The following is a 21,077-nucleotide window of genomic DNA, read 5'->3' on the forward strand; positions in this document are numbered from 1 at the left end:
GTCCACTCTTCTAGAAGCTTCATCATTAATGCACTAGATTCTCGGATCGCTTATTGATTCAATGATTGCTTTTCCCGACTTCAATTTCGATCGCTTTTTAGAAAGATTATTCGAGACAACACTTACATATGCTCTTATCTTCTTTAGGAGATTACACGCGTCCTGATCTACATCAAAAGGTCTATTCCTTAATACCGAAGAAAGAAAAGAAATCTTCAAGCATTGGAATTGTTCCTCTATCATCAATATATGTATGTTGTATTTTCTTGGAGGACTTTCTTGTTCTTTCTGTTCCTTCCATTTTCATAATATTTTGACTTATGTCTCAAACCGAGCTCTTTTGGTTAAGTGTTTATGGCTCTACGCTGATGAAAGAGAGACTCTGTGGATATTGGTAGTGGAATTTAAATATGGCAATTCATGGGGTGAGTGGTGTTCTAATGTTGTTAACGGGGTTGTATGGGGTTGGTCTATAGAAAAATATTAGGAGGGGTTTAGGGAAGTTTACTTGATTTGAGGTGGGTGCTGACTCTAAGATAAGTTTTTGGCGTGGTGTTATCATGGGGACCAAACCCTAAAGGTAGCTTCTTCTCTGGAGTTATTCATAATGGCTTTCTTTAAAGATGCCTTTGTGGCAGATCGTCTTCAGTTTTCTAATGACTATCTTCAATTGAACGTTAATTTTATCAGAGTGACACATGATTGGGAGGAGAATTTTTATACTTCGTATGCACAGACTTTTAATATGCTATTTTGAGAAACATGTCCATAGGCTAAATAAGTCTGGTCAACATCTCTCTCTCTCCCCTCTGCCCTAGTGTCGGCGCGTGAGAGCGCGTCTAGCTAGGGATTCGTTTCTTCTTGTCGCCTACCGCTTCCTCTATCTTTCTTAGTCTTTCGTTTGGTACTCAGGTTTCGAGTTTCCGTTTTGCTGGTTTGTTGGGGTGTGATTCTCGCAAGGGAGTCTGTCAGCGTGCTCTTTGGTTTGGGTGGTTCTTTTTTCAGCGATGTAATTTTTGGCTTGGCTTGGTCGTCGGTGCTCCGGGGGTGTTGTGAGATGGATAAAAAAATTTTAGTGGAGTCGAAGTCTATTGCTTTCTCTGTTTTGGCTGAGGCGTCAGAGCTGAGGGTGGAGGAGAAGAGGAAAAATTTTCTTGGAGGGGTCACATTGAATTCTCATAGCTCTGAATGGCTTGCGTCGATGTTGGAAGTGTTGTTGGGTATATCGGAAGAGCAAGAAATTGTAAAGTCGTTCAGAGAGGGATCAAAACTTCTGATTGCTTGAAGACGTGGGAACAAAGATGGGCGCTTTTTAGAGGTTTCTTCATTTGGGTTGGGTGGTTGGAAAGGGTTCATTATTATCCCCGACGGTCGTGGAGAGTGGGGTTGGATCAAATTCTCTGATGAGCTGAGAAAGGTTGATTTTCTCTTTGGCTCGATGGGTAGTGGGAGTGGTTCCTCATCGTCTTCGGAGAAGAAGGAATTGAAGGTTGTTCAGTCAAGTTTGGGTTTGGCTCCGAAGTGGACGGGACCCTCTTTTGCGGAGGTGTTGAGGTTGGTTCCGGCCATTGCTGCTGCGGAGTTGTCCATCGTGGGTGGCGGTCGTTCCAGGTCTAGGGCTTCGTTGCCGGAGCCTTGTGAGCTTGATCTTCTTCCTACGGTGTGGCATGCAGAGTCTGTTCAGAGAAAAGCAGTGGAGTTGCATCACCTCAACCTGTTGGACAAAGACCGTCCTCTCCGTCCGCAGGGTAAGAAGCGTCCCTCTTGTTCAAATCTGAAAATTGAACATTCGAGGTTGCAAACGTGGCGTAAGTTGGTTTTTTTTGGCTTTGGGCCGAGCTCTAAGGAATCTTCTGGATTGTTTTGCTAAGTCGGGGCTAAGTCGTAAATCTTATGGCTTCCGCGTGGCTCTTCTCATGCCGAAAGCTAAAGTCTCCCGTCCGTCGAGATCATCGCCGGAGATGACGTCTAAGGTGTCATCTGGGCTGATTCTAGTTCGACCTCCTCCTGGGGGTTTGGAGGTTGCTGCGTCGGTAGCCATAGAGGGCGTGGGTCCGGCGATCTCGATTTTTGTTGGGGGTTCCATTAGGTCGGAGCCCTCGTCGTCGGCAGTTACAGGGACGACGTCGTTTATGCCTTCCACCGGGGGTGAGTCGAGCAACGTCCATACAGTGCTTTCAGGCCAGACTCCAGCCTCTAAAGAATCTTCTGAGGGTATGGGTATGGGTATGGTGTCATCGGGTTCTTTTGGGTGCTGTCATCCTCCTCTGCCGGCACCAGAGTTGTTGCTTCCGGTGGCTCCGGCAGCTTCTCTGGGTTCTGTCTCCTTGTTGGTCGGTTTTGAATTGAACTCTTCTCCGGTGTCCTCCTCTCTAGTCCCTGCGGTTCCTTCTGTGCAAGCCCACGCAGCTTCTTTACATGTCTTTGTAGATCCAGTAGAAGAGAAGAAGTCTGCTGAAGATCCTAGTCGGATTTCATCCATTGGTTTGACTTTGGGAGAGAAAGTCTAAGATGCAGTCTATTGGTGGAGGAAGGAGGTATTAAAGCTTCAAGAGAAAAAGGATCAGCCTATTGTTTGCGATCAGAATTGGGAGAAGGATTGTTGGAGAATTGAGGCAGAGCTTTGGGGGAAGATCTTTGAGGTGTATCCGTTGGTGACTAAAGAACAAAGACAGAAGCATCGAGAGGTTTGGGGTGAGATGATTGAGAACAAGAAACGATAGAGTAAGAGGGAGCTTCGGAATCTACAAAGTTCCGTAAATTATGGAGACATCAAAGCTTTTTCGAGGTGTAGGAGAGACAAGGCCAATAGGTCGTAGGGTTGGTTGCTTTGAGGGTTTTTTCTGTGGGTTGTTCTCAAGTTGTCTTGGTTTTTTGGGTGCTGTTTGGTTTCTTTTTTTTTTTTTGATAAGTAAACTAGTGGAGGTAAATTGAACATGCTATTTGGTTTCTTTTGTGGGTAGTATTTTAGTTGGTTCTTTGTTTTCTAGGTTTTGTCTTGGGGGCTGTTTCATGGGTTTTTTTCTGGGTCAGCTGTGGTTTTCCTATGTATACTTCCTATGTACGTAGGGGCACCTTACGCTTTCTTTTGAATAAAATCTACTTATCAAAAAAAAAAGAATTTTTATACTTCATTCTTTTATTTGTTGTATTCCATAAGACTAAGATGGGGTGGTGAAGACAAACTTTGTTGGGCCTTTTCCAAGAAAGGGATGTTTCAAGTCAGATCGTTCTATAATGCCTTACTTCCTCTTGATAGTGCTCATTTCCCTTCGATGAGTATTTGGCAGAATCAATCAATGCTTGGACGAACGATATTTAAGGAAGCGGCATATGATAGTGGTAGATTGGTGTTGCATTTGTAAGAAGAGGGAGGAAACTGTTGATCATCTTTTGCTTTATTGTGAGATAGCTAGTGTCTTATGAAACTCTATTTTTTGTCTATTTGGAATACAGTGTGTAACGACCTTGGGAAATCGCTAACCACATCTGCGTTATCACTCCAAAGTGACTAGTCATGTTGCAATTGGAGTTCTCTAGAATCACTTATAAAGCTCAATTTCATCTAGTAAGAAAACAATGTGGGAGTTAGCACTCATAAGCACCTTTATAATCTAGTCACTTAATTTGGGCAATCCACCCATTAAATGTGTGACTAATTTTATGGGCTGTCACATAGTGTGTCATGCCTCAACGAGTGGAAGATGATTCCATCTTGCTTAATGTGGTGTATTTGAAGAGAACACAATGATCAGAGTTTTGAAGATTGTGAGAGGACGGTGGTGGAATTACAGACCTTTTTCTTCAAAATCCTTTGCCACGGAACGATTGCCTATAATTGTTTTCCTGTTTCCAGTGCTCATGATTTGCATGATTTTTTTCTTGATTGTTGTCTCTCTTGTATATTTCTCATGTACTTGGATTGCGCCCACTTTGCATTCTAATGAAATTTGATTAGTTATAAAAATAAAAAAATAAAAAATAAACTTTTTCTCTTTCTTTTTCTTTTTTCCCACCAAAATTTCTTTTCTCTTTATGTTCTCTTGAGTTTAATTTGGGTAGTGGTTGCAAAAATTTGTTAAGGGAAAGAAGTAATGCAAAATTAATTGTATGTATTTTATTTATGATTTCATATGCAAATTAATGACACTTTGTTTCTTCAAGTGCAGGCAAATTGTGCTGTTTGCAAGTCTGATTATACTGGTGCAACTGCTTTGAGCCTCTCTGCATCTTGTAAGGATTTGTATGGAACCCAGTGCATTGGCCTATATGGCAAAATAAGATCATGGAAATCTGTAAGTTGAGTCTGATTTTTCCCCCATTCTTTGATCCGTATATTTTGAAAATTATTTCATCACCTGACTAAGTGATTGATCGACTGATTCTTTAAAGGTGGCGATCATTCAAATGTTGGAAAAGCAGATGGGGCCTGAGTCTTTCCGCAATGTGAGAGCCCTAGATACTTTGTTGTCTGGCTAGCAGTATTTTGACGGATGATAAATGAGAATGAATTTTTTATTGCATGTACTGGTTTTTGTGTCTCATTCTTTACTATTTATTTCTTGAACATTTATTTCATTACTTCTTGGTATTCCTAAAGATACTGGGGCCTTAGCATTTGAGAAATATTATAAGCAATATGTGATTCATGAAGAGTTGTTTTCCTGAAAGTAGATCCATAGACTGGCTGATACAAAGGTGCTTTTTATCAGCAAAAAAGCATCTGGGGTATTCTTTGCTTCCATATGCGGCTTTAATTTGCTCTTCCTACTTGTCTTTGTTACCTTTTTTAGTTTGTGCCTTTTTGTCCACCATATTTTTTATTTCAATCATGCATAGATCTCTAAGTTGTTCTTTACTTTCTTCCATTATACTTTTCAATCATAATAAATAATAATTGTTGAGAACTTTTTGTATCATATGCTATTAGTTAATCACTGTTATGGTGCCTTGTGATGACAAGATTTGAATTTTTTAGTAGTTGGTTTGATGAAAGCTAGCTTTTGACCAATTTCACACTCTTCTGTTATATTATATTCCTTTCCTTTAGTTGTTATTTCTTTTCTTTGGTTTTGGGATGAGGTGGCAGATGAAGGAGGTTTTATTCAAGTATTGAAGCCCATGATTCTACATGGAAATCAGAGGAGAGGGTCACTCTCACATAAAGTGGTGAATGCACATGTAGAAGGAAATGAATGTGCTATGTATCTTGTCAACCTTATGCAGCTATTTCAAATCAGTAGCTATGACATATGCCCTTAATTCTTTTGAAGATCCCTTATATTGGAGTGTTAATTCTAGATTTTGTTCTTTAAGCCCCTCTTGGAAGTCTTAGGTTCTGTCAGTCAACTGTGTCCTATTATCCAGGCACTTGGTGATATTTTGATTGTCAGAAGCTCTACAATTTTACCAGTATAGCTAGTGAAACTTTGCTGGTTAAGGCCCATGTGATCCTCAGAAGCTCCAATAATAATTTCAAACATTTGTGAGAGTTTGGGTTTTATAAAGATTGCATGTCTTCGTCTTTTCCCTGCAACCCAAGAGTGATCTCACTTTATGGGGATGCTTATTTGTAGATGTATTTGAAATATGGCAAAAACTAACTGCACGAAAGATTTGAGTGTGATTTTTGTTTTTGTTTTTAGTTGCATCTCTATTCTCTAGTGCCGGAAAGTTAAAATGAATCCTATTTCAGTTGTTACCTTTCTAGGTCGTAATGACCTTCCTATTTTTATTTTTGAACTGAAAGATATTTCTCTTAATACAAATTTGTTAGCTTTGACTGGACAATATGTAATTTAGGTATAATTTGTGTTGATGTCAATCATTCTTTCGTGATGGTCATTCAATTGTAATTTTATTTCTGTTTAAACTTCTCTTAACATATAATTGGTTGCTCAATAAGATTTACTTCTTGCAAAGATGTAAATAGCCTTTAGCGGTATAAGATTGCGATGAGCCATTGAAATGATTCATAATCATGGGTTTCCAAATCCATGACGAACTAAGCCCAAATTGTTATCATGGAATGTAAGAAGGTTAAATGAGGGAGAGAAACGCCTCAGAGTGAGAAATTTGCTTAGTGATTGGAACGTAGATATTATTTGTCTTCAGGAGACCAAACTGGAGTTTATGTCTTAAAGTATTGTGCATAGATTTGATAGAAGAGCCTTGGACTTTTCCTCCAAAAGCCTAGACCTTGGGCTGTTGACAAAAGTCTACCATTGAGTTCTGGGCTGTTGGAGGTTTGTTGGTGGGTTCCTTCGCCAGAGCTTGGAGGTGCGTATCGTCTTTCCGTTGTTTTGATTCTTCGCTGGGGTGGTTCTCTGTCTGAAGAAAACTCGCGCCTAGTGCGCTCGCCATCTGGAGTTGTCATGTGAGGTTGGAGATGGAGAGCCGGTTCTTCGTGGAGGCCAAGTCTTTTGTCTTCTCGGTCTCTGGATGGAGGAAAGGAGGGGTTTTTCAGGTGGTGTTCTTGGGTTCCTGATGCACCGCTTGGTTTGGTCTCGACGGTGGAAGATTTGCTGCAAAATCCTGGGATAAAGGAGTTCCTCAAATCCTTCTAAGATGGTTCGAAGGTGCTCATTGTCTGAAGAGGTGGTAATAGGGCAGACGGGTATTTGGGGGTTGCGGTTTATGTAGATGGTGGCTAGAGAGGGATTATTTTGCTTCCTCAGTGCTGTGAAGGGCGGGGTTGGAGCCGAGTTGTTGGTGAGCTGAGAAACATGTTGGCTTTTCTCGTAGCCACATTGGGCCTCCATCATCTGGTGATTCCTTTCTGGCAGAGAAGACGACTGGGAAGAAAGCTAGGCCTGAGTTAGGTCTGAATCAAGCTCAAATCGGTGGAAAAAGGATTACCGGGGAAGATGGTGCGCCTTCGTATGCGGAGGCGCTGCAATCAAAGGTTTGCACTTCAATGATGGTGCGGCTTGGGGATCCCCTGGGTAATGACCGCCCTTGCGCTGCTAGTATTCTGTTGCGAAAGGATCAATCTGACACCGAGGAGATGCCCACTGCCCGAGGAGACGATGCTTCCCCTGATGGTGTTGCAGAAAAGGGGAGGATTTTGAAGCAAGGCAAGGAGTTGATGTTGACTATTCTTGGGTGTGGAAGAGCCAGCTAGTGAGGCTGCAAGAGGAGATAGGCCGGGCTTTGGGGGATGTTCTGGAAGGGTTGTAGGCTTTTGGGCCTTTTTAGAAGCCCAAGCTTGTTAGACGTCATAAGAGAAAAGCCACGCGCAGGGCATCTGAGCGCAAGCCCAACTAGATCCAGTCATTCAAGATTGGGTCTCATTCGGGTTTGGACGCGGGTTTTGTATTCAGGTTTGGATGCTGGTTGCGAGGCCCTGAGCTCTCCCAACCCATTTGCTTCTCCGACGGCAGTTCTGGTCTCAACTGCTTTGGTAGAGGTGGTTCTGCTACTGGCGACCATGTCTGAAGATGGTTTTTTTCGGGCATGCCCAGTTGGCATCAATGGTTCTTCGCCGACTGCAAAGCCCGTTGCCCAGTTTTCTTCGCTGGTGGTTTTGGATTCCACGATATCGTTGGCAAATCAAGATTTTTTCTTGACTTGTAGTTTTTCGATCATGGATGCCAACCTTATTGTCGAGGTAGTGTCAGGGATCAGTGCTCCGCCGGTTTTTGGGCTCTCTAGGCCATTTTCGTACGTTTCGTCTCCAGTGAACCCGCATACCGAATATCATCCTACCTCCGTGGTGAGGTTTGATGGGCATGTTCCAGCTAGGGCTATAGACGCTGTAGCTCTTCCGATGTTTTCGCCAAGGCTGGTGTCAACTACAGTAACTCGATACTTCCCCCAAATTTTGCTGGGTATGTCTTTTGTTTCCCTTCTCCATCCAGCTATAAGGGGTGGGTTTTGTTGGCCCCCCTTTCCCAGCTATCATCGTTGCTGGTGGCTGTTCCCCTCTATTCATCTCAGAGGTGGGCGATACTTCAAAGGTGGGTGATTTAGATGGGGTTAGTGGTGGAGAGAATGGTAAGGTGGGGGATATTGGCTTCTCCAAGGTTGTGCATAGAGCAATGGAGATATCCTCCTTTCTAAGGATTTCCTACGAGGGTAATGAGAAAAGGTTGACGGATCTTTTGATAGTCCTTGAAGAGGGACATTGTCATGTGGTTATAGGTTCTGTTTCTGAACCGAAAGGGAGGATGGAGCTTAAAAATTTGGAGTGCTTTATTAACTTTGATGCTAGAGGTGATTGTTCTGGCCGGGGTAAAGGCAGAGGGTTCTCTTAGTGTGATGTTGAAGCCTAGGGCTCTTCTATGGGTTTAGGGTTTCTTTTGTGGGTGGTTTGTGGTATTTCTGATCCTTTGGGTTTCTGCGGGTGGCTTTTTTTGTTTTTGTTTTTGTTTTTTGTGTTCTTTTTGTATACTTCTGTGTACTTAGAAGTACCTTACTTTTTTTAATGAGGTTTGCTTGATTACCTATATATAAAAAAAAAAAAAAAAATGTATTATGTGTAGCTTATGGGGATGCAGTAGGGTATGCTGCTTAGATTCGAGGGGGTCATTTAGGGGTATATTTTTCATGTTGGATAGAAGGGTGGTGGGGAAAATCGAAGAGTGTGTGGATGAGTTTTTGGTTGTCGTTTCTTTCAGATATGTTGAATATCAATTTTATTGGGCTTTTGTGGGTGTTTATGGATCTAATGCCAATTGTGATAGGAGGCTTCTATGGGACGAATTGGCTGGAGAGAACGTTCAAAGAAGAGGTCTGGTGGAATTTACAAGATTGTTACCAAAGTTCAAGCCTTAGACTGTTTTCATCAAGGATAGGCAGATTCTGGACTTTGTCCTCATAGCCAACAAGTGCCTTGATAGGAGGGTTAGATCTGGGGAATCAAGTGTGTTGTGCCCATAAGCTATAAGAATAAAGAGCTAATATAACAAGATTACAAGAATGCCCATAAGCTATAAGAATAAAGAGCTAATATAAAATATAACTCTAACAAAGTGGTTTCAGGTTTGAGGATTAATCTGGCTAAATCAAAGTTGGTCCCTGTTGGAGATGTCACTCATGTTGAAGATACAGCCAGCATCTTGGGTTGTAGGGTTTCTCCTTTGCCTATGAAATACTTAGGCCTCCTATTGGGAGCTTTGCTTAAGACCAAATCTATTTGAGATGACATTACTGAGAAAATAGAACACCATTTGGCTGGATGGAAGATGATGTACTTGTCAAAAGGTGGGAGAGTTACCTTGATTAAAAGCACTTTATCTAATCTGTCTACTTGCTTCATGTCTCTTTTTCCTTTCCCGGTTGGTTTTGCCAATCACATAAAGAAGTTGTAGCGAGATTTTTTGTGCAAGGGCATTCGTGAAGAGTTCAAATTCCACTTGGTTAGCTCTAAGGTGTGTACTCCATTTTCTAAAGGTGGGTTAGGTTTAACTGAGCTCTTTTGGGGAAGTGGCTTTGGCTATGCACGAGAGAGAGGCCTTATTGGGGGGTGATTGTGGATTCTAAATACGATAGTTTGTGGGGTGGGTGGTGTTCTAATGAGGTCCATGGGTCGTATGGGGTGGCACTTTAGAAAAATATTAGGAGGGGCTGGAGAGAGCTTTCTAGTCATACTAATTTAAGGTACACGACAAATCCAAAATTAGATTCTGGCATGACATGTGGTGTGGGGGTCAAGCCCTCAATATCACTTTTCCGAACTTGTTCAATATTGCCCGATTTAAGGAAGCTTCGTGGCAGACCATTTGGATCTCTCTAGTGTCTCTCATCAGTGAAATGTTAACTTTCTTAGAGCAGCTCATGATTGGGAGGTGGATCTCTTTACCTCGTTCTTCGATTTGTTGTATTCCTTAAGATTGAGACGGGGTGATGAAGACAAGCTTTGTTGGGTAACTTTCAAGAGATGGTTGTTCGATGTTAAATCATACTACAATATTCTTGTTCCTCACAATAGTACTCATTTCCTTTGGAAGAGTATTTGGCTGAATAAGGTACCCTTGAGAGTAGTGTTCTTAACTTTGTTAGCCGCATTGGGAAGATCCTCATTATGGACAACCTTAGGTAGGGCATATCATTTTGGTTGATTAGTGTTGCACGTGTAAAAGAGTGGAGAGTCAGTGGATCACTTTATGCTCCATTGTGAGTTTGCTAGTGCTCTTTGGAATGCTATCTTCAACAGTTTAGGGGTGGCTTGGGTAATGCCTAGTTGAGTGGTAGCTTCACATGTTGGAGAGGGGAAGTTGGTAGACTTCATTTTGATGCAGTATGGAAGATGATACCGCCTTGCCTTATGTGGTGTCTTTGGAAGGAAAGAAATAATTGAAACTTTGAGGATTGTAAGCGGACATAAGTGGAATAAAAGCCTTTTTTTCTTTTCTTTTTTTCCTTAAAGACACTTTACCATCGGGCTGCTGTCTTTGATTTTAATATTTCTACCTATCAAGTCAAGATTTTCTAGATCTTTTCTCTTCTTTTGATTAGGTGTCTCTTGTAAATATCCTGTGTACCTGGGTTGTGCCTTTGCGCTTTTTTATTATACTTGCGATTACATATATAAAAAAAGAAAAAAAAAGAAAAAAAAAAAAAGAGACTGTGACGATGTTTTAATTCCCCATTGTGCTTATGTAAACAGTTGTTGTTGGGAGGAGTGGAGACATAAGTTTTTGCCTGTTTTTCATGTAGAAAGACTTAAAGAAAAGATAGGATCCAAGGTTACATGTGCTCATGGGGTTATGTATTGAAAGAATGTTTTGCTAATAATTTGTTTGTCATATTTTTCTCACCCACATCTGCTGCTATTGAGGCCACGTTTTCAATCTTTTTCCATTTTATGCTTATTTATTGGTTCATTAATTTATTACTTTTGTTTTAGTTGTAGGCTTGCCTATGCTGTATACCAATGTTGACTATTGTTTATGGGTGGTGAAATAACAATTTTCTCTAGTGATGGTTTTCATTCTTGTTTTGTTTGTACAGATTTTGCAGACAATAGTTTCTCGGGCTCAAGATGCAACTCGTACTTCGAGATCTCTCAGTACAAAGGAGGTAATGATATTCTACTACTGCAAAATGTTATCATCTACTTGAACGTTTATGCCCAACAAACTTAGTGAATTCTGATTTGCTCTTTTCCACTAGGACAATCCAATATGAATGAAAGATATTAGCATTATTTGCATTGTTAGAGTTCTTGAATAAGGAGGTGTACTGTAAAAAGCTAGATGGAAGGTTGAGAGCTGCGGCTTGAGGGAATTAGGCAACCCTTATTAGAGGGCATACTAAATAACAGTAACATATTACTTCAAAGTAGGAGCCTAATGATTTCTTTTGTATTATCTTTTGAGAGGGTAAGATCTTAATAGTTGTGTACTTTGCCTTAGGAGAGTTATTAATTGTGAGTTTTGGGGTTACTTTAGTTATATGAGAACTGGTTGTGTCATCTCTATAGCAAACCGGTAAGAGCCAAGATGAAGAGTTACTGTCTTGGAATCTGCCTCTTTGTCCTCCTCAAGCCGAGATTGGTGATGTAGGACAAGGACACCCCCCCCCCCCCCCCCCCCCCCTTCTCTCCTGTTGGGCTCAAACAAGGAGCACAGTGTCCCATCCGAAGACTAATTGGAGCCTCTTGAAGGACTTATTGAGGGGCTTTTACCGAAGGGGTTACTCCCGTTTGTGTTACTACCAACAGATTTACCCAAGAAGGATCTTTGCTGGTGGACCTGTTACTGGTTTAGTACCGTTAGCATCGTATGGCAAAGTGGCAAACCGTTGGATTGTTGGCAAGCTAGGGTGACGACGATAAGACCTTACTATCGGAACCAAACAATGGGCTCCTTCTGACTACTGACTTCAAGTGGGACATCCCTTACTGATTGAGCAAGATAACAACCAATCTCCGGCAGTGGAAGTACAAGAAGATAAGACAGGCCACATTACTGGCGGGGTCGATGGCAGGAGGTGATTTATTGTCGGGCCTTTCAGTGCCAACGATATTGGTTTTAGATGAGTGAGGATTGACTGTCTGGCATGAGTAGGGATTCTACCGGCAGGACATATTAATAGTTTTTGACAGCTAGCACATTAATGAATCAAATCCTGAAGATTTGATTAAGCAAGGAAAAAGGAGGCAATCACCAGATTTTGACCAAGCAGGGAAAGATCAACTATCGGATCTTTAGGAACTTGTAAATATATTCAAATTTCTTCCTTTAAGTTAATTAGGCTCCATATTAGTTAGTATTTACCTTTGTAGTTGATTGTTTCCTTCTTGAAAGGATTCATTATCTTTTTAATTTAGTTTTCCAACTTTAGGAGGTTTTCCCATATTTAGGTTATAGGATTATAGCATATTAGCTAATACAGCATGTCTTGCAATGTAAACTCTACCAGAGGGAATATGAAGGCATTTATAGCCGAGATGGTTTTTGCAATATCCAATGAACACGCAAGAAGTGGAACGAAAGGAAAGTTTTGAGGAGTTATATGGTTGAATAAATGGCTAGCATTCACAACCAAAGATTTTAAAGAATTTGTAATCTGGAGTGATGTGAAAGAGACACTCATATGGTATCAGAGCCATTTCAAGACCAACGTCTATGGCTATTCCAACTTCTGAAACCGATTCTACTAACACATCCCCTCCTGTTTCAACCCCACCTCCTATCTCCATCACTGTTGCTTCTCCTACACCATCAATACCTATCAGAATGTGCATCATCACATCTCCGAAAAACTCACCCAAGAAAATTATATCCTCTGGCAATTTCTTATGTTTCCTTTCTTAGAGGGCCAAAATTTGTTTGGCTATGTTGATGGAACCAATCCGCAGCCTCCCAAACTCATTCCCGATCGCACCTTTGGTCTTCTCATTACCAATCCAGTTCATTTACCTTGGTATCATCAAGATCGAATGATCTTCAGTGCCATCATCTCCACCTTGTCTGTGGAAACCTTACCTCATGTTATCGGCCTCTCTACATCCCGTGAATACCTTGGAAACTCTTTTCGCTGCTCAATCTCAATCCCGTATTCTCCAACTCAAGCAGCAGCTCTCGAACCTAAAGAAAGGTGCTCAACCCGTCTTTGCTTATTTCCAAAAAGCACAGGGTTTTGCTACTCTCTTGGCTGCCATTGGCAAGCCCATTGACAATCCATAATTAATCTCCCACATTCTTGTTGGCATGGGTGCCGACTATGATCCTCTTGTTTCTTCTATCACTACAAGGCAAGATTCTATCCCTCTCACTGATCTTTATGGCTACATGTTGTCCTATGAGCAACGTCTTCACGTGTTCAATATCAGGAGGGAAAGACCCATCATCATCTAAGGAATCCGCTCTGATACCATATAGGATTATAACATATTAGCTAATTTGCATACATAAATGTATGGCAGTGTGATTGTTTATATAGAGAAACTGAATCACCTAGATAATCACTAGATGTGATTTACATGAATTTAACTTATATCAAAAACTATCTAACTTATCTCATAACTATAGAGACCTAGTTTATCACAACTCAACTAGTCTAGAGTTTACTTGTAGATGAAGAACCTTGATCTAATGCTAACACTTTGGTGTTTTCTCTAGTCAATAAGGAATCTAATCCAATATAGGTTTCTAGCAATTAGTTCTTTCCTTTTGAAGCTTTGTATTTTCTATTATTTAAAGAGTGCACATTGTATGAAGGAAAACAACTTTGATAATGAATTATTGAGAAATATTGAAACTTTTAGTTTCTTTTCTGTTCTAAGCTATGTGTAGCTTGTTAATTCTACAGAATTGAAGACACCTTTCTTCTTTTCTTTTATCCACACGTCTTGTGTTGCGTCAATTAGGGACTATATATAACTATTACTTAAGGAACTGGGTTGCTCACGTCCCTTTGTAAAAGGGGTGAATAAAAGAATTTTGACCAAGTGCTATCCTCTTTTAGTAGCTTTCCTTCTTTCTAACAGTCTATCTGGGATTTATTTGGCCATGCCAACAATGTGCATCAGGATGTCAATGTGTATGTGCTTAAGGGTGTCAATATGTGTCTAGAGGTGATGTGGATGCTCAAATCTGGGAGTATATAAAAGAAACACCAATGAAGAAGTAGAAGAGAGGCAAAAATCAAGAAACTCTTATGATGTCGGAGTCTGGCGCACCTATTTACCTGTCGGAATCCAAGTCGGTGCTTAAATACTCTCAGAAGAACAAGGTTGGCAAATTGGATAAGCATCTGCTTGTGGAGGCTCTTGAGACTTTCAGTGTTCTCAAAGATCTTTCCGGGCCGTTTGTGGGGTTGTCTCCTAGCCCTTGTCAGCTCTTGCAAAGTCTACGCCTGCTCAAGTCGAGGGCTGTCTGCCTCTTCTTCGGCGTGGCTTCCTTCTCCCAAGCGGCGCGGCTCTTCCTCCGTCAAAAGTGGGTGTGGTTCCACTCTCTTCGGTCCTGTCTGTGCTTGGGTGCCCGCCTTTAATGTCTTTCTCAAAGGTGGGTGAATCTTTGCAGGGAGGTGGTTTTGAAGAGATTGGTGGTCCTCCCGAGGCAGTGATTGATCTTAGCTTCTGTTTTAATACTTTGGGGGTCTCCCACGAGGGGAATGCGAAGGGGTTTTCAGACTTCATGACTCTAATTGATGCGGAGCATCGTTTTAAGGCTCCAGTTTCCTCTTCTAAGTTTAAAGGGAGTTGTGAAGTGAAGAACCTAGAGTGCTCGATTAATTATGATGCCAGAGGTTTTGGTTCTAGCCGAGGCAAGGCAAAGCGGCCTTATGTGATGTATTAGTCTTTGGGTTTTGTGGGCTGGTTTTGTAGGGGTTTTTTGAGTTTCCTGCTGTTTGGGTTTTTCGGATGTTTTTCCCCTTCCCCTCTCTTTCATGTTTTGGTGTCCATTTGTATACTTTCTGTATGCTTAGGGGCGCTTCTACCCTTTTTAAAAAAATTCATTACTTATCAAAAAGTTATTATTATTATTACTATTTTTTTATTTTTTTTTATTTTTATAAACAAATCTAAGAAATTAGATAAACAATAGCAGTTGTAGGCAACCATCTAGACAAAAAGAGTTTTGAACACAATGGATTTGAACTCCCCACCGCACTCTCACAATCTTCAAAGTTTCAAGTGTTGCGTTCTCTCAAAATGCGTCACATTAAGCACAGAAGAATCAAATTCTACACTTCTAAATTGCAATGGCTTCAACATTGTCCTTTCCAACAAGCCAATAACTCCGCCACACATTTGGGCATGACCCCGCTCAATCCCAAGGCGGAAAACTGAAACCCACAAGTCTCTGGCTACTTTACGGTGGAGCAAAAGATGGTCAACTATTTTCTTGCATCTTTTATACATACAACACCGATACACTATAATGACATGCCTCTTTCTCAAGTTATCTACTGTTAAAATCTTCCGTAAAGCTGTCATCTAATACAAAGAATGTCACTCTCGAAGGAGCCTTATTTCTCCAAATACATTTCCAAATAAAAGAAGAGCAATTGTGGGTGGAATAAACTTATTGTAAAAAGATTTGACCGCAAACATCTGCCTTTTGGAGGGGATCCAACAAATCTCAACAAATGTTATCAAACAGCACAATGTACGAGGAAGTACCTGAAAGAAAGTAGAGCACTACTTTTATGTGCATTATCCCTTTAGGAAATGGAAGGTAAATGATAACTTATTGGAGCTGAGATTTGCTCGGAGGGTAATATATAAGGATCTTTCCATGAGGACACGAGTTTAACAGTTTATTTTGAAAGTTCTGCAAGTATAAGGTGCATTTGGATGCTATCACCCAAAACATTGGGGAAAAAGCTGCTAGCATTTGCCCCTTAGAGTATTATCTTGTAAAGACTGCCTTGCGCTAGTAGCTTTTCTTTAAATCTTCATAGCATAGGGTTACTTTGACATGCTTGTTTATTGTAAAAACTATTCAAGTTAATTTGTGATGTAGATTGTGGGCCATTCTGTTTGAATTGTCTATGTCAATCACATTGTTTCAAATGGTTGATGCGAATACAACTATGTGCATTTAGAACATCTAGAACAACAAAACCAAGCTGCATTCCTTTATGGACTAAAAAAAAAAAACCCATAGAGTTTTAAACTCTAACTTCTTTTAGGAGAACTTTTATCTGTTTTGAGGACAACCTGTTGAACATCCTTGACACGTCTCTATCTTACAGTTTTTATTGCTTATCCAAAAAATAAAAATGTATGCTTTTCCAAAAAAAAAAGTGTTTAGAGGACAGAACTTATCTATACACTGAAATATTTGAAGTATTTGAGCAAGGGTCCTTGTAGTTTCAGGACCTGCTTTGTAACGTATTGTTACTTACTTTGTCTTTGGATTTGTCTCAAGTAAATAGACCTCTGATGATGCTCTGATTTTCTGTAGTGCTCATTCTCCTCAGTTGCATTATTTGCGGGGTCTCTTCCTTCTGTTTGAAGCTGCTTCGGGCTTGAAGGTTAATTTGGCGAAGTCAAATTAATTCCAGTGGAGAATGTAGATCAAGTGGGAAGTTTAGTTGGCATACTAGGGTGTGGGGTTGCTTCCTTTCAAGTGAAGTATCTTGGTCTTCCTTTAGGGGCTTCTTATAAGTCCACTCATATTTGGGACTGGGTAATCGAGATGATAGAGCATCGACTAGCCCGTTGGAAAAGGTTATACCTCTCCAATTGTAGTAGAGTTACCCTTATCAAGAGTACCCTCGTCAATTTACCTATTTATTATTAGTCTCTGTTTCCTATCCCGAGGAGTGTTGCTGCTCGCATTGAGAAGTTACAACGGGATTTTCTATGGAGTAGGATTGGTGAAGAGTTCAAATATCACTTGGTGAGTTGGTCAAAGGTTGGTACCCCAATTTCAAAAGGGGGCTGGGTATTAGGAACTTATTGATGTTCAACCACGCTTTGTTAGGTAAATGGTTATGGGGGTTTGGTATTGAGAGAGATGCTTGGTGGAGAGTTGCGGTGGATTCTAAGTTTGGCAGTTTGTGGGGCGGGTGGTGCTCCCTTGAGCCTGTAGGTGCCTTTGGAGTGGGGTTGTGGAAGAACATCAAGAATTGGTGGGAGGCTTTCTCTCATTTTGCTAGATTTCAGGTGGGGGATGGGGTTAGGACAAGATTTTGGCACGATCTGTGGTGTGGGGATATGGTTCTGAAGGAAGTTTTTCCTGATCTCTTTGGTATTGTTCGGGTGTAGGATGCCTCAGTTGCTGATAATATGGAGGTTTTGGGCGGTTCTCCTCAGTGGAACGTGAGCTTTGTTAGGGAGGCGCATGATTGGAAAGTGGATGTCTTTGCTTCCTTCTTCCAGGTGTTGCACTTAGCCATAGAAAGTTGAGATCGTGTAGATAGGCTCTGGTGGGTCTCTTCCAAGAAATGATTATTCAAGGTCTAGTCCTTCTTCAACTCCTTGGCTTGCTCTGAAGGTAGACGCTTCCCTTGGAAAAGTGTGTGGCGGACTCAAGCTCCTTCAAGGGCGGCTTTTTTTTCATGGTCGGCAGCCTTAGGGAAGATCCTTATTGTGGACAATCTTAGGAAGAGGCATATCATCATTGTGGACAAATGTTTCTTGTGCAAGAGAGATGGGGAATCTGTGGACCACCTTCTTCTTCACTCTGATGTGGCTCCCACTCTGTGGAATAACATTTTTTCTCGTTTTGGTATGTCTTGAGTTATGTTGCTTAGTAGAGTTATCGACTTGTTGGCTTTTTTTGCGTTGTCTGCGGCAGCCTTAGGCAAGATCCTTATTGTAGACAATCTTAGGAAGAGGCATGTCATCATTGTGGACAAATGTTTCTTGTGCAAGAGAGATGGGGAATCTGTGAACCACCTTCTTCTTCACTGTGATGTGGCTTCCACTCTGTGGAATAACATTTTTACTCGTTTTGGTATGTCTTGGGTTATGCCTAGTAGAGTTATCGACTTGTTTGCCTGTTGGTAGAATTCTGGAAGGCCGAGGAGCGCTTGGATTTGGAAGATGGTGCCAATCTGCATTTTTTAGTGTGTTTGGAAGGAAAGAAATCTTATTAGGTGTTTCGAGGATGTGGAGAGTTCTTTGGAGAATATTTTAGCTTCATTTTTTCATATGCTGTAGCTTTGGACGGTGACTTTTTTGTCCCCATTGTCAATTAGCTTTGTTGATTTTCTTGTTAGGTGTTTCTTTTTGTATACTTTCAGTGTATTTAGGGGTGCCTTACACTTTCAGTAAGACTAAATTTACTTAAACCTATTATGATATGAGTGTATGTTCTTTGATATCTGACATCATTATGTGTTAGGGACAACTGCTGGACATTTTTAGTATTGATTCATGATGCTTTTAAATGAAAGGATGATGGAGCTTGTTATTAATGTTGAAGGTTGTATGTATACGTGTGTGCATGTATGTGGTTATCTAATTTTTTTTCTACTTTGAGATGCAGTTCCGGCATTTAGCTAACAAGGTTGGAAATCTTGAGCGTCCTTTTCTTAAAGAATTTTTTCCTCGGTGGGTTGGATCTTGTGGGTGTCCGGTTCTAAGGTATCGTTTACACGGCAAATGTTTCTCTTTAAGTTATCTTTCGACTTTTCTACTGATTTTATTTGCTTGTATGCTCTCCTGGGACTTTAATTGTAAGGATGGGGTTCTCCTACAACAAACGGAAGAATATGGTTGAATTGGCGGTGTTACGGGGATGCACAGCTTCACCAGATTCGAGTGCATCAGTTCTGAATGTTAACGCAGATTCAGAAAACCGAGATGGTGACATTGGTTGGCCTGGGATGATGAGTATCAGAGTTTATGAGCTTGATGGCATGTATGACCATCCAATTCTGCCAATGGCTGGAGATACATGGCAGTTATTGGAAATACAATGCCATTCCAAGCTTGCTGCCAGACGCTTCCAGAAGCCCAAAAAGGGTTCGAAACCTGATGGATCTGACGATAATGGTGATGTTATACCTGCTCTAGATATGCGCTCCAGGTATATACTGTTGTCCATTAGGGTTTTGTGGCTTTTTTTATTTGTTTTTGTTGAAAGAGGATCTAGTTTATATTTGGGGAAATTACAGGTTATCCTCCTATAATCTTATCAAATGAAATGTTATCCTGTTAGTTGGTGTTGCTTGTGCAAAGGTAGTGGTTAATTTGTTGATCATTTGTTGTTGGATTGTTCTATTGCAAGAGAATGTTTGTATCACCTTCAGCTTTTAGAATTCAATGAGTGGTTCCTAAGAAGGTGGTTGAGGGCTATTTTAGCTGGAAATGATTGTTTGATCAAAAAGAGCGTAGGTTTTGGAATGAATTTTTCTTTGCCTTATGTACATGATTTGGAGAGAAAGGAAGAATCGTAATTTTGAGGGTGTTGAGGGGACTATCATTGATACTAAATCAACTGTAATTGGCAGGGCTTCTTAAACTTCGTTCGGAGATTTTGTAGATTATTTACCTATCAAAAAAAAGAGTTTGTAGATTATTAAAATCTTAAATTGTAATTCCTTAGGAGATTCTCTTGTATACACACATGTACCTGAGTTTCTTCTCATTTCAATAAGATTTTCATTAATTATATACATAAAGAAAAAAGACTAAATATGAGAGACAATGAGAGAGTGGAGAGCACATATGAGATAATATGGTGGTGGTTAAGTGTTTTGCGGCTATTATGGAGGTTGAGTGGGCTGGAAATTGAGGATCTTCCATGGTTGCAATATGTTTACTTTTTTCTTTTTATTTGTTACTATTTTTAAAATTGTTTCTAATTTGTGAAGAAGATGACAGTGTAACATGCTCGTGTAAAATTTATTAACCACTGGCCATAATATTATTGGGAGCATATGGCTTTAAGTGACCATTTGGTGTAGTATGATTGGTCAATAAGTCATATGATTCTCAAGTGCTTCTTATACATTGAATCGGATGGCAAAGCTAGTGTTTTGAATTTAATCCCAACTGCAAGGGTGTTCTGTTCACAGGTTGAACTATAAGGGGGCTCTGTGTTCTACGGGCAAGACAGAAGGGGGTTAAGTTGTTAATTTCCCTATATATTTTCTTGAACTCGTTAATTTTATTTTCTTTTGCAGTTCGGAATCCCCCTTGTTATGGATGAGAGCGGACCCTGAAATGGAATACCTTGCTGAAATTCATTTTAATCAACCCATACAGATGTGGGTAAGAAAAAAGGCATGCACAATTTTTGTTGGTATTCTGCCCTGCTTTTCAGCATTATACTCTTGCCTGGAAAGTTTTAAGCCTGTGAGAAGCTGGTTTTTTTGTGTGATTAAGTACTAATGCATTAGAAAAAGCAAAATGGGCCTTAACTCTAGTACACGGGATGGGATAGAAGAGGAACACTTAAAAACCGAAAATCCAACGTCTAAAATTCAAGAGTTTACTCTAATTAGTAGCTGCTATCCAATCATAGAGGCAACAAAAAAACAGAAGCTTCATTTTCAACAATGGTAACTCGCAGCCCTCAAAATCCATTTTTTAAAAGATTTTCTAGATCTCCTGATTTTTGTTTGTAATCTTTAGGTGTACTTTTTTTAATTTTTTTTTTTTTAATATTTCCTTCATTTATAATTTCTTTACTACATCATTATTACTTATAAAACAAGCAAAAAAAAGGTGTTTTCCTCTCCCTCCAAATGCACAAAGGAGAAGATTTCCTGATCTCACTGGTAATATGTTGGTGACCGATAATCATATATTGAAGTCAAAAGTTGATTCATCATACTTTGATTCAAAAACCAATCTTAAATATCCAGTGTAAGACTTGCTATTTGTGGTTCCAGTTCCAGTAGAGGTGTATAGTTTGGAGCTGCTAATATTTGCTTGATGCACTGGAGGATTTGCCTGAGTATGACATTGTGATGGGCATATACTACGTATTGTTCCCTAACTTTTGGGCCTAAGATAAATCTATGTAACTACCTAAAGTTGGTTTATGAAGTCCTTGATCTGGGTATTTTTGTTTCACTATATAGTAAGAACAGTGTGAAAACAGTATTTCGGCTCACTGGATTGATTTTTTTTGAGGGGTCTGATCTGGGGACTGGGGTGGGTTACTTACATCAAGGAGCAGGTCCTAGTACATAAACTCTCACTTATGGTTTATTCAGAGTCC

The 21,077-nt window shown here is 40.4% G+C and overlaps 1 protein-coding gene across 4 annotated transcripts in view; it reads left to right on the forward strand.

Moving 5' to 3' along the window:
- The window catches only part of LOC133865625 (transcription initiation factor TFIID subunit 2), a 66,038-nt gene that overhangs the window by 35,074 nt on the left and 9,887 nt on the right, over positions 1-21,077 (forward strand). For 2 of the 4 annotated variants that reach the window (XM_062302039.1, XM_062302041.1), the window contains 6 exons: positions 4,170-4,295; positions 4,393-4,446; positions 10,954-11,022; positions 18,393-18,490; positions 18,588-18,935; positions 20,035-20,134. In XM_062302039.1, the coding sequence (XP_062158023.1) occupies positions 4,170-4,295; positions 4,393-4,446; positions 10,954-11,022; positions 18,393-18,490; positions 18,588-18,935; positions 20,035-20,134 (795 nt within the window). The remainder of the gene's footprint in view (positions 1-4,169; positions 4,296-4,392; positions 4,447-10,953; positions 11,023-18,392; positions 18,491-18,587; positions 18,936-20,034; positions 20,135-21,077) is intronic. The other 2 variants (XM_062302040.1, XM_062302042.1) reach the window with 1 other exon arrangement.

Source organism: Alnus glutinosa, chromosome 4, assembly GCF_958979055.1.
Source record: "Alnus glutinosa chromosome 4, dhAlnGlut1.1, whole genome shotgun sequence".
Classification (NCBI taxonomy): Eukaryota; Viridiplantae; Streptophyta; class Magnoliopsida; order Fagales; family Betulaceae; genus Alnus; species Alnus glutinosa.